We start from the raw sequence: 13,201 nt of genomic DNA on the forward strand, positions 1-13,201 counted from the left end.
GACTCTGAGAGTGGAGGTCATGACCCATTGGTGTCAGCGTGACAAAGTCAGTCAGGCAGGAACTGTAGATGCTCTAGCCCCAGACCTCTTCAGAAAACACACTGCTATACTCGATTCAACGTAGGAATTTAGTGTAAAATATATGAGGATATTTTGGGATTTAAAACCACATTTACTTATAGGTGTGAGTCTTGAAATGGCTTGTTCACACAGAAACTTACAGTAGCGTCTCCAATACTGTCTGTATGAATGCGCAACGGGAGCCAAGCCTGTATTCTCTTACCAGAAACCAACCATAACGGCAGTGCCCAAAGTAATGTCAAAGATGGAGACATCCTTTTGACAAAAAAAACCCTTTTGACATGACAAGAGTTCATTCGAGCCATTAGTTTATCTGTCAAATCTGTTCATTTACTGGCAGCAGCTTTTATATCTGGGTGGAGAGTGGAGCATTTGAGTTAGTCCATTAGTCATTACTCTCTTATTTGATCAAAATAAATAATTAAATATATTGTGAAATATTACTGTATTGCATTATGTCATTCTAATATGTTGATTTGGTGATAAAGGAAAAATTCTTATTATTATCAATGTAGAAAACAGTTGTGCTGCTTAATATTTTAGTGGAAACCGTAAAACTTTTTTTTTTTTTCAGGATCTTATGATAAGTAAAAACAACAGCATTTATTTGAAATAGAAATATTTTGAAACATTATAAATGTAACGCATCTTTGCTGAATAGAAGTATTAATTTCTTTAATTCTATTGATTAAAGTATTCATTTCCATTCTAAGTCAGAGAATTGAATTGAGAATTGAAGTCAGCGCGAGATATAAACTCGCAATTACGAGAAAAAAAGTCAGAATTGCGAGTTTATATACTTCTTTTCTTAGAATTGTGAGATATAAAGTCAGAATTGCAAGACAAAAAGTCACAATTATCTTTTAAATTGTTTTATTCTGTGGCGGAAACAAGCTTCCATATCTTCTTGATCAAAAAATTCATGGTAGTCCAATCCAATAAGTAGTCAAGGAAAAACATCACTGACATCACTTCTGAATTAAATCGCATTGCATTATGGGATATAGTACTGTGCTGCACACTAAACACATTCTGGCATACTTCTATTTTAGTAAACATCCCCCACCATTTTTTCAACAACTGAAAAAGTATAAAATATATTAACGTCTCCTCTTCTACATTACAGGTTAAGGACAATATTGACAGCAAAAGCTTACAGTTATCCATACTTTAAAAATCCACCAGAAATTTTTTTTCTTATTTTTTCTCAAATTTTTTTTCTCAAACTATAACTGATACAGGACAGGGACAGATAGTATGAGAAGAACTATGAACTTCTTCTGTTATAAAGGAATTGTGCAATTACGGATGTACAGGAAGTTCATTGTTCTTTCTGAATGCCGTCCAAGATCGAGATGACCACATGACTGGACTTGTTTACATGAAACTCAGTTTGCTGACTTCGCCTTTTAATACATTTTATTTCTACGGGTCGCACAAGTAGATACAAGACATTGAAAATTAAAAAAGCGAGGGTTCCAATCTGCTGGACTTTCTACCTTCCACCTTGGCTTTTGTCTCTCAGTTTACTGAATGCTGATAAGAGATGAATAGATTCAAGCGTGGACTTGCTGCCAGTGCGACCTATCAACCACAGTATAAAACAGACTTTTTACTGATTTCTCAGACAAGCCTGGACATGTCAATGAAAGACTAATGTGTGTAGAGGTACTCATGAAGTGCATGGTCACCAGTCCTTATCTCATGAACACACATACAAACATGCAAGCACAAGCACACTAAATTATTTAAGTATTTGCTCAGTGCACTACATCTGTGTGAGTCCCAGATTTGAACTGTGAGAGTCATCAGGCATAGTCAAGTTTATCCTGCACAATTGAAACGCAAACTTGGCTGCATGGCTGACAAGCTTGCATTAGAAACATGAACAATGTCTAATTTTCCAAGTACTAGTCTAGATATAAAACACATTCGCAAAACGTGTTGCAGTACTCTAGAAACACCTCAACATGAGCATACTGCATACTGAATGCAACTGGGTGTAAATAATAGAGATTTATTTCAATGGTCAAAAGAAAATCTGTTATTATCATACATCCTCAGGCTGATTTCAAAACCAATTTATTTCATTTCATAAAGATTTTGATGAAAATGCGCTACTGTTTTGTGTAAATTTAAAAGCAAAAGGCCATTAGAGTCATTATTACTATTATTATTAATGAATGATATTGGTAAATAAGTGGCACTTTCTACCTCTTTTTGACTAATTGCAGACAATGAATTGAACATGTTAATATGCATAGAATAATCATTCAAATATGTACAGTTATGTACCGTAATTTCTTCTCCCTAAAGTTTTGGACCATTAAACCTTGAGGTACTTGCCATGCACATATAAACACACATAAAAGACGGCGAAGTGACAGATGTATAGCAGGCAAAGAAAGCCGCAGGTGAATAAAAGAGTTATGGACGGCTCATAAAATGCGACAGGTGAAGCTTGTGTTGGGTTTATCTGACAAACATCAGCTTTTCTCACTGTAAAACTGCCGTGAAGGGATAAGCCATTTGCCTGTATATCTGAGAGTTTTGCATAAATGTACAAACCCTTAGGGAGTGTGAGCTCCAGGTATTAAAATTAAAATCTAGGCCACATTGACAATGTAGAAAAACAAAGCGACAGTGGGACAATAAATCCATTTAAACTAATTCTAGAAAATATGAAAATGCAAATTAAAGGTAATGTGTATTGTTTTTGTGTGTTAAATACTTTCTTCTGTCCCAGTTTAATATGCTCTGTGTGCAAGTATCCTGACCAGCCCAACACAGCAACAGCTCAACCAATGACGTGAGTTTGGGGCGGGGCTAAACTGTTTAGGTAACCAATGGCAGACAGGGGGAGTCTTCAGGAAACCTGTTCAAAAGCGAGTGTTAGTACTGGTAAGTCATAAATTCAGTGAGCATTATAAAAGCCTCTTTGTAAATAAACTCGCAGTAATTTGCCTGAACTTGCCATATCAGCACATTTAGATTAACACAGACAAATACATTGTCAATTCACATTCTGAAAAGCATCCCACGCAACCACATTGACTCAAAGCTAACTATTTTTCCTTGCAGATGATGGTTTGCGCATATACAAAACATATTATATATCTCTTAAAGGGTAACTAAACCCTAAACCAACTTTTTTTAGTTAATGATCTGTAAAAATGGGGCTTTATTAGTGCTGTTCATTGATTCGAGTAACTTTTTTGACATTTGGGTATAAAGTGTTTTAATTCTACAATATATGGTGTAAAAACGTCTGAGTGCTGCCCTCTTCAGGTTGAACGGTGGCTACTGCAGTTGAATTTTCCTATTGGATGTTGCGGTACTGCGTGACGTAAGCAGGTTCCAGCTCACCACGCCCTCCCTTGGTACGAGCTACCACGCCCTTGGATGAGCTGGCGTAGATTGATCTGTATTTAGTGGTAGGTGTAGTGTTGCTGGTTACAACAGCACTGTTGGACTGCATAGCTTTCCAGCAGACTTGGAAATTAGGCGCCAGTGATTGCATGCACTTGGCCTGGAAAACCGTGAGTGTGAAACCTGCATTTTATGCGGAATTGCTTTTGAAACGCAGTAGAGGTGGAAATTGGGTTCTCCACACAGCTCGCACTGAAAAGCGACGCAGTGCCAAACGCTGCTCCTCCTGCATGGACTCCACCACCGCAGCGGCGTCTTGATGAGTGATCATATATATTTTAATCACAATTTATGGTTAGGCTAAAGTTAATCTTCTGGGGTCGACAAACGCGCCGGCGCATTTTGCTGGATTTTTTCACATAGCGGCAAAATATGAAAATGCCTACAGAGAGCGCGCGCTATTGACATCAACTCGATAAAACTCATCAGATGCATGTACTTTACGTCGTCTTGCGACCCTGTGAGTCACTCTCCATTTTAGAGAGTCTGACAGCGGGTCTCAGGTGCACGCCATCACCCCCCCCCCCCCCCCGCTCACGGTTTGTCCCCTCTATCTCCGCTGGGGTCTGCACACATTTCTAGCATTTTTCAAATATTGCCAGTGGGTGGAGTCAGGCTCTGACCAGGGGTTTAGTTACCCTTTAAAACACCATTCGGCCCAAACCTTCTGGTAGGTATGTCCTTGAACGGGATGGTTCACCCAAAGATCCTTCTTCTGAATCCAAAATTAATTTTGAATCATTTGCTTAAAGGGGTTGGTATAAGGCCCTTTTCACAAGATGTAAAATAAGTCTTTGATGTCCCCAGAGTGTGTATGTGAAGTTTTAGCTCAAAATACCCCACAGATATTTTCATAAAGCATGTTAAAGTTGTCACTTTTTGAGGGTGAGCAAAAACGCATGTTTTTTGTGTCTGTTCCTTTAAATGCAAATGAGCTGCTGCTCCCGGCACAGGGGGCGGAGCTTCAAGAGCTTCTTTCCTTTTACCCCACACAGACTGCAGTGAAAATTTCTAAAACTTTTAGCCTTTTATGTTCAAACCGAAGTCAGACAGGTGGAGAGACTCAAGAAGAAGTGACAACATGTAGACAACATTTCTGAACGGTTAGTTGATGAATTTATGTAGCTTATGTGTAGTTATCTTCTAGTCATTGATTAGCATATTCTGTCTTGATAATCTATAAATCGTGTTCCGGGGGCGGGTTTATGTAAATTTTAGGGTTGGTGATGTCACTAACCCGGGAGGAATGTCGTGTAGTCCCTACCAGCCGTTTGTTGTAGTCCTTAAAAAACAATTTCTTTAAAAGAAAATACTCCCTTTGCTTTGAACTTTGGGAGTTGTAACTTTGCAGATGTTGTTTATGCTCAAACAGCAACATTACACACTAACTAAAGTTAGAAAAGTGAAATCATATTCAACCACCCCTTTAACACTTTTCTTTTTCACTCACATGAGGATGAGTAAATGATGACAGAATGTTTTATTTTTGGTTAAACTATTCACATTATGATCTAAGAAAGAAAAAAATGATGAGAATGAACAAATGAGAGTTCTAAAGACAACAAACGGAAAAGAAAACAACAAATAAACAGCGGGAAAGAACGAAACAAAGACAGGATTTGAACAGACATTCCTTATAAACACGCCAAAAATGAAGGTTGCATAAACACTGACTGAACGCTGACCAACCGGCCCGTCTGTCTCCTCCACACCAACCATCCAGTGCCATTGCATTACATTCAGCCTTTGGTATGCTGAGCTGAGGGTCATGGTCGTGGTAAAAAAAAAAGCCACCCAAAAATGAACATTTGAAAATGAACATCACCCTCAAGATGTTTTTCCTACCATAGAAGCCAATGGCTACCATTATCTGTCTGTTTTCCAACATTCTTCAAAATATCATCTTTTGTGTTCAACAGAAGAAAGAAACTCATCCAGGTTTGAAACAACTTGAGGGAGAGTAAATGATGACAGAATTCTCATCCCATAAAGGCTTGTAAACAACTGAACGCAAGCAAGCGGAATAACAGTTTAACCAGTGAACAGATTAAAACATGTCAGATTAAGAAACACTTCATTAGGAGAAAATAATTTTACTTTTAAACAGACTGGGCCAATAAATGTAAAAACAATCTTGTTTCCCTTAGGCCTAGTTTACTTGATGTCAAACACAGCTTAACTTGCTTTATTGCATCTGAATAACAACTATAACAAAATACAAAACCATTGAAAATTTTGGACACACCCACTCATTTTGTAAAACAGTAATTTTTTTTCCTATAGAGATATTAAAAAAGCATTATAAGTGATGAACTAAACCAACCAGCTACGAGGTGAATCGCAGTATTACACATTTTTTTATGTGCTTTTTAAAGTTTTAACCACAAATTATTGGTAAGTAAATTAGCTAAATTTAAGCAAATGCACTACTTAAAGTCCCCAAGTTGCAACCAACTTTACTTCAGTGTTGTGTTTATTTCCAAGTGAAAGGGAATATTGAATAGAGGGCCACAAGACTAGTAATGTGTGCTAACAAAGAAAATAGGGTAAATTTCGATTTCATGACGACTTTGAAAAGCCATTGCTGTCTCAGAAAACTATAAAGACAGAAGAAGTTTTTGGCAGATTATGGGAAGTTTGATTCAGAGTGGTTTAGCAGAGTTGTGTGTGGACTGTGGAGTGATAAATCAATGAAACACGAGTTTTATGGTGATGCTCCAGAGCAGTGTCTTTGAAAATCTGCTGAAAAACATAATAATAAATACATCTCCACCACAATGAGGCCTGAAGGAAGAGACTGTGCCGTTGTGTGAGGAGCTGCTGGTATTACTGAGCTACCTCATGCTTTGGAGTACAGGAGAATATTGCAGAATGATTTGCTTCCCACAATTGAAAAGCTGTTATCTAAAGAGGAATGATCAGAAGTGATTTATCAGCTAGATAATGCCCCTGTCCAAATTGCAAAGACAACCCAGAAGTGTCTTGAGAACAAGTCCATCAGGCTCATGTTTGGCCTGGTCAGAATCCAGATTTGAACCCTATAGTGAATATTTGGTCTCACATTAAACTCAAACGAACTGGGAGATATTTTCAACTACTCATGAACTGTCTGAAGCCATTAACATTTAGAGGAAGAACACTGATTCTTCTTCCTGTAAAAAGCTGTCTACAAGTTGGGAAGGTTTTTCCATGCCAATTTTCCAAAGTTACTTTATCTACAGTATTTGTGCAATTCTTGCTCATTCTCCTTGCATGGGAGCCTGCGTTCTCCGCAAGCTATTTTGACGCAATTTGCTCACCGTGACCGTCTGATTGGTGGAATTTATGAACAGCATCGTGGATACTGTAGTTTTTCACCACAAATTCAGTTGTTACACGATTATTAAAAAGTTGAAATAATGCGAACAGATGGCTTCCACAAAATACCATCAATTATCAACATTGCCATTTTTACATATTTATAAGTTATCTTTCAAGTAATCAATTTCTTTATAAAGAAATGTAAAATATGGTTTTTACTTCTGGAACATGACTGTTTTACTCTATTATAATAATTGTCCATCATTTTTGGAATAATCGGAAAGACATCAAAAACATAAAGAGAAGTTTGGGAAGTAGGAAGTGACCAGAAAATGTGAAATTATATTTACTAAATCAACTTCATGAGGTGCATTCTGGGAAGGAGTTCACAGTTCACATTCCTTCACTATCTGGTCCAACTTATCTATTAATAATATATTCATTAATTAATATATAATTGATACTTTTTTTGTATAATATTAAGTATTTTAGTTTCATAAAAACAGTTATACATATGCACAATTATGATCTATAAATGTATTTAAGAACATTTAAGTTTGTTTGTTTGTTTATAGTTTAACGCCATGCCAGCTACCCCAGCTATATTCATGGCGAGAATGTTACAATTGTTTTTTAAATTTAGATCTTAGATAAAAATTCTAAAACTAGATCTGGTCTTACATAATTAAATAATATTTTCATAAGAGTCAACTGAAAAATAAAGAATTGTAACAGAGTTCAATCTATCACAGTCCATCAAAATATACTTCAGTGATAATGCATTCTGGAACGAGAGGCATAAAGGAGGATCTTTAAGAACATTTAAGTAAAAACGTTTGACTACACTGTAAAAAATTATTGTGATTTTAACATTAAAAGACTGTTTAAACACTTAATTGGTACACAGAAAGTTTCCTTATACGGTAAATAACTGTCTAATGGTACATTAATGTAATTTTACAGTAAAATACTGTTAAATTTACAATTTTTGGAAGTGAAAACAAACAAGTCATTGTATAATTTACGCGACACTTCACAATTGATGTATTTTTGTTGAAATAACTATGTTTCGTCATAGTTTTCTTCGTTTTTTTCTAATCAGTTATGTACATTAGGGTTTTGTGTTACATTTAATGTTGTTAAATTAATGTTTATTGTATTTTTAAAATTTCATGTGTGTTACCATGATGGTGTTTAATGTTTGTGTGAATGACACTGTGCACCTTCTATATACATTAATATTAACTCTCTTGTGGAAGAACTGCTTGTGATGAGCTTTGATTGATCATGTGACTCTCATTACTGCTGCGATTGTTAGTTGTCAGTGTATTACAATGGTACAAAACAGATATTAATACTTCAATAGGTCGGTAAATTAACATTATATCAGATAATGAAATACGGTTTATTACTGTAAATTTTAAGTCAAGTCTGTAAAACCTAAAATGTTGCTACCGTATTTTTTACGGTAAATTTCTAGAGACCACAGCTGCCAGTTTTTTACCGTAAATTTCACATAATTTTTTTTACAGTGTAGTAGTGTATTTGCACACAAAACACATTGAATTTCATACTATATATATATATGCATTAATATAACTACATCAACCAAACTGTGTCAATCAGCACAGTGCTCTCTGTAGTGATGGGATCAGAACTGACCTTTCATGTGGGACGGGGATGATGGAGGACGTGTGCGGGTGTGGTGTTTCGGGAGATGGAGGGAGACATCCTGGCCCTCTCACTGGGCTCAGAGCCTCAATGTGAGTTTGGTCTTGTAGCCTGATGCCACTCAGGATCAGGTGATGAGCAGGACAGCCGTATTTAAGGACCCCACCTGAGCTCTGTTCGTCCTCTTCTCTGCCACATGCAAACTGAGAAGAAGAAGAAGAAGAAAAGAGAGATATACTTCTGCTTTACCAGATAGCACATGGGTCCAAAGAGATTGAGACAGGAATTCAATTCGGTTTTAGTCGCATAGCATTATAATTTTTCCTTATATTTCTTTAGGATAGGTGTTTAGGACGTTAAAGACTTGAAGACAAGATAGCCTGACAAGAATAGTTTTCTCTCTGTGCTAATCGCTTGAAACAGAAAGCTGGAACGGGAAATGTTGAAGGGATTGTCCCTTTTTTTAAATGCCAAAAGTTAATCATGATTTGCTATTGCTATTGTCAGTAACAGGTGGTAAAAGAGACATTCTCTTTCCAGGAGAAATATCAATTCCAAAAGTTGGACAGTCCAAGATGAGTCATCAATAATTTTGGTCCATTTTCCTGAAGAAAAAAAAAAAAAAGACTTCCAACATGACTCAAAAGCATTTAAATTAATATGTAACTATTATTGAAATCTAAATAATCTAGCTCTGATCTAAATTAATATGCTTTAAAATCAATATGTAAACTAAAATCAAGTTTACTGATATTGATAAACATACAGATCTTGAAACCTTTGGAATCATAAAAGCTTATTATTGCTTATTAATACTACCAGTTTGTGTTCATAAAAAAAAAAAAGAATATTGCCTTCGAATATTGTGTTGGACAACGGGAAGTCGAGTCAAAGAGGTTGAGAGCCAATGATCTATGCTAAAGTTTATTTATTCTCAAAGCTGGAAAACATTGACCAAAAGCAACAAAACTTCAATACTGAATATGCTTTATCTAAAATCTAGGGCCAAGATTAAATCTGAATTTATGAAGCATCCTGTCAGTTAATAGTGTGACAAAACACTGCAGTCGTGAATTTGTTGCATTACAGGCAGAGTTGCATTGCCTGCACAGCTCATATCGGTCAAGTGCACGTTCATCAGAGCAGAAACATTATATGACGCGTCATTATAGAAGGGGGCGTGTCTGGAACTCCTACACTTCACTGAACAGAGCGAAATTAAACGCCGTTCTAAAGTGAACGCTCAAACGTTCGAAGGAACTAAACGACACATATGGTTACTTCATACAATAAGCCAATGAAGCAATGCATAAACCATGACTACAATAAAGTAACTTTCTTTTCCTTTTGTTGCATACAATGTAAGTTGCACATAAAAACACTTCATTTTTCGATCAGTAAATATCCTAGAAAGTCACCATGCGACGTTGAGAGGAAAAACCAAACAGTGTTCCTGTAAAAACAAACCCTTCCACCGGCTTCACTATGGGGGAGGGGTGAATCAGTTAAATGTACCAACCCAACCCCCTGTTTTTTTTTTTTTTTTTTTTTCGTTTAAACTTTGAACATGCAAGTTAAGTCGCCATCTTAAACCGTGCAAAAACAGTTAACGCCTCGCGATTTTAACGTCGACGACAGTATAACTGCAACGATAAAATTAAATTGCATTTACTTCACAAGCAATTTTTCCATGCAAACTTGAGTTTAAAGCGAAAAGCAGAGCTGCCATCGTAAAACTCCATCATAATTGCCGACATTCGTTTCGACTTGTTTATAAATGCAACAAACTGTCAAATTAATAAGTGAATGTATGCAAAACTTGAGTAAGCACCACTTACTTTCTTATGAATGTAGTGCATCTCTCTCGCTGAGGTATAGTAATGTCCATTTGGAGAGATTTCCTTGCCAAAATTCCTGAAAGCACCTTCATGCAGCGCTTTCCCGGTGACAGGCTCGCGCGTGCTCGTGCTGTCGCTGGCTCGAGGCTGCTCGAGAAGCCGTTTGGTAGTCATTTTCAACCTGGATCAAATGTGGCTTCACAAGATCACCAGCTTTCTGTAGACTTTAGTGCTGAGCGGGATAAGATGCATTTAACAGAATTGTGTGGACTACGACTACCTGTCGAGAGTGTATTTCACTACGGACCCTAAAGCAGCCGGTAAAAGTGGATAAAAATGATTGTTTTGCTTTTCTCTCTCGCCGAGCCCGACGCCACGCCCACTCTATCCTGCGCGTGCAGCCAGGCGAGATTCGCTCGGCCACTCCCCTCATTGATTCTGATTGGCTCTCGACATACATAAACATTCTATTTAGGCACGCGGCCATCGCAGACCTGCAGCTGATTGGTCGTTCGGGAAACGTCGGAGTGAATCTTTTCGAGGGTTTAGGGGGTGTGTCTCGATGGTTTTGCCGGCCGGTGCAGACAGAGAGGAAGAGGAAAAAAGCCCCGGTAAAAATTGACGCACTTTTAAAACGAGTTGTTTCTCAGTTTGAATGTCTATTTGCGGCGATAAAAATAATGAAAATATTCACTCTTCTAGCGCAAAACAATACAAACATGACTGGGAAATACTTTTAAAGAGTATCCGCGCTATCTTCTCTGCTAAAAAAACACACACACACACACACACACACACACACACACCTCAAACCAGTCTAAACTGGTTTGCTGGTTTTAGTTGGCCTATCAGGCTGTGTTTAGAGGGGTTTTGGGCACTTTTCAGCCGGTTGGAGACCAAACCAGCTAATACAAGCCAACCAGTCTAGCATTTTTTCAGCATTGTCTTTAAAACCACCACCCTATGTGCAGTTCTCACTTGAAATGTTTATATGCGAACTTTTGTTACGTCTATACATTTCTGTATTTGTGCAATATTTAATAAGCATTTTCAAAACACATTACTGGTGTGCACCTTGTGTCAAAACAATGGCACTGACTTATTTTAAGATATGTCAGTGCAAGCTGCTTTCAGTTAAAGGGATAGTTCATCCAAAAATGAAAATTCTGTCATTAATTATTCACCCTCATCGTTCCCGTAAGACTTTTGTTTAACTTCGGAACACAAATTAAAATCTTTTTGATTAAATCAGAGTTTTCTGGCCCTCCATTGACAGCTACACAACTACCACTTTGATGCTTCAAACAGGTTTAAAAGTAAAATAAAGTGTTTCTTTTTTTTTTTCTCTCACTTTATTTAGATTTTCTCCTAATGAAGTGTTTCTTAATCGGACATGTCTTAATCTGTTCACTGGTCGTTCCGCTTGCTTGAGTTCAATTGCTTACAACTTTTCTCGTGCGTCAAACAGGTTCAGTTGAGCTTCTGTTTATGTTCGCTGATCAATGTTTAAATGTGAATAAAAGCCTAAATTAAATCTGTTCATCATATAAAGCGATCGAGTCTCTTTAAAAAATTTGGACTAAACCGCTCAATTCATATGGAATGAATTAGTTTTACGATCTCTTTATGAGTTTTTTGAAGTGTCAAAGTCTCAGTTGCGGAGCTGCCAACAGAGGGACAGAAATTACTCAGATTTCATCAAAAAGATCTTCATTTGAGTTCCAAAGATGAACGAAAATCTTACGGGTTTGTGACAGAATTTTCATTTTAGGGTGAACTATCTCTTTAAAACAGCTCAAACATGCATTTTAGTCTGTGAAACCTGGGGAATATGTTCTCCCACCTTATAAACCCATCAACAAAAGCCTTTTCAAAAGCTCATTCTCCAAAGATAATAAACACATGCTATAATACAGTAGAATAGTCGGCACACAACCAGTCATAAGGTGCAACTTTATTAAAAAAGTAAAAACAAATATTTATATGAATTATTTTTTTTATAGAAAACATTACAATCTTTTGCACAGAATATTACTAAACAGATATTTTTTTTATACACCATACTCTGTGTTACACTTTGGGTGGACCACACATCAACTCAGTTAAGCCAAGGACATATGCTGGGGAAGCAGTGTTACTATGTACACACTTCACAACATACAACCTAAACAGCAGAAGTAGAAACCTTTCATTGCTTTTTAAAACATCAACACCAGAGCTTTTCTTTTCATAATATAGTTATGTTACATTGCTGTATGCTCTATATACATGCGATTTGGTCTGTTTCGGTATGGTAGAATGTCCATTTTTGTTGAACCATAAATGGTCGGGTGAACGAGAAGCATCACGTCGACGTATGTCGTCTGTTTAACGCAAGCAGATGGATTTTTAATAGATATTTTATTTACACACTTGCCAATAAATATCATACTTCAGGCCTGTCATTTCTCTGCCCCTTTAAAGAACAAACATGATTGAAAAACCAGTAAACCCTTGTGCAATCTGTACAAATCACACCCTCGTTTTCGACAAAAACTATGGACGATCGCTTCTCGCAGACTCTCTCGGAACATCGACATCAAAAGCACCGATCCGCCCCACTGTACAAAGCCAGCCCTGTGCTAGAAGGACAGATTCAGAAGTGGGAGGAACCGCCAAGCCAAAGATAAAGTGGAGCACACTTCCTCCCTCAAAATGGCAAGTCTCAAGGACACATGCTAATAACAGCAGGGAGGGCCTACAGTGGCTGTGAGACCAGATCCCCACTGTTTTGGACGAGTCCCGGACCAGATATGTGCTCCCTGAGACGATCCATAACCTCTCAGCAGCCTCTTCCCGTTTGGTGACCGGTATTCCATGTTTTTGTGAGTTTTTTGGCACTG

General features: G+C 37.3%; 1 protein-coding gene across 2 annotated transcripts in view; it reads right to left on the reverse strand.

Moving 5' to 3' along the window:
• The window catches only part of slc2a4rg (SLC2A4 regulator), a 74,085-nt gene extending 63,375 nt beyond the window's left edge, over positions 1-10,710 (reverse strand). For both annotated transcript variants that reach the window (XM_081386948.1, XM_081386949.1), the window contains exons 1-2: positions 10,320-10,710; positions 8,473-8,684 (exon numbers count right to left, since the gene is read on the reverse strand). In XM_081386948.1, the coding sequence (XP_081243074.1) occupies positions 8,473-8,684; positions 10,320-10,493 (386 nt within the window). In that variant the 5' untranslated portion in view covers positions 10,494-10,710. The remainder of the gene's footprint in view (positions 1-8,472; positions 8,685-10,319) is intronic.
• Positions 10,711-13,201: the final 2,491 nt, after the last annotated feature.

The sequence above is a fragment of the Scardinius erythrophthalmus genome (genome assembly GCF_964197995.2).
Source record: "Scardinius erythrophthalmus genome assembly, chromosome: 15".
In the NCBI taxonomy this organism is placed as follows: Eukaryota; Metazoa; Chordata; class Actinopteri; order Cypriniformes; family Leuciscidae; genus Scardinius; species Scardinius erythrophthalmus.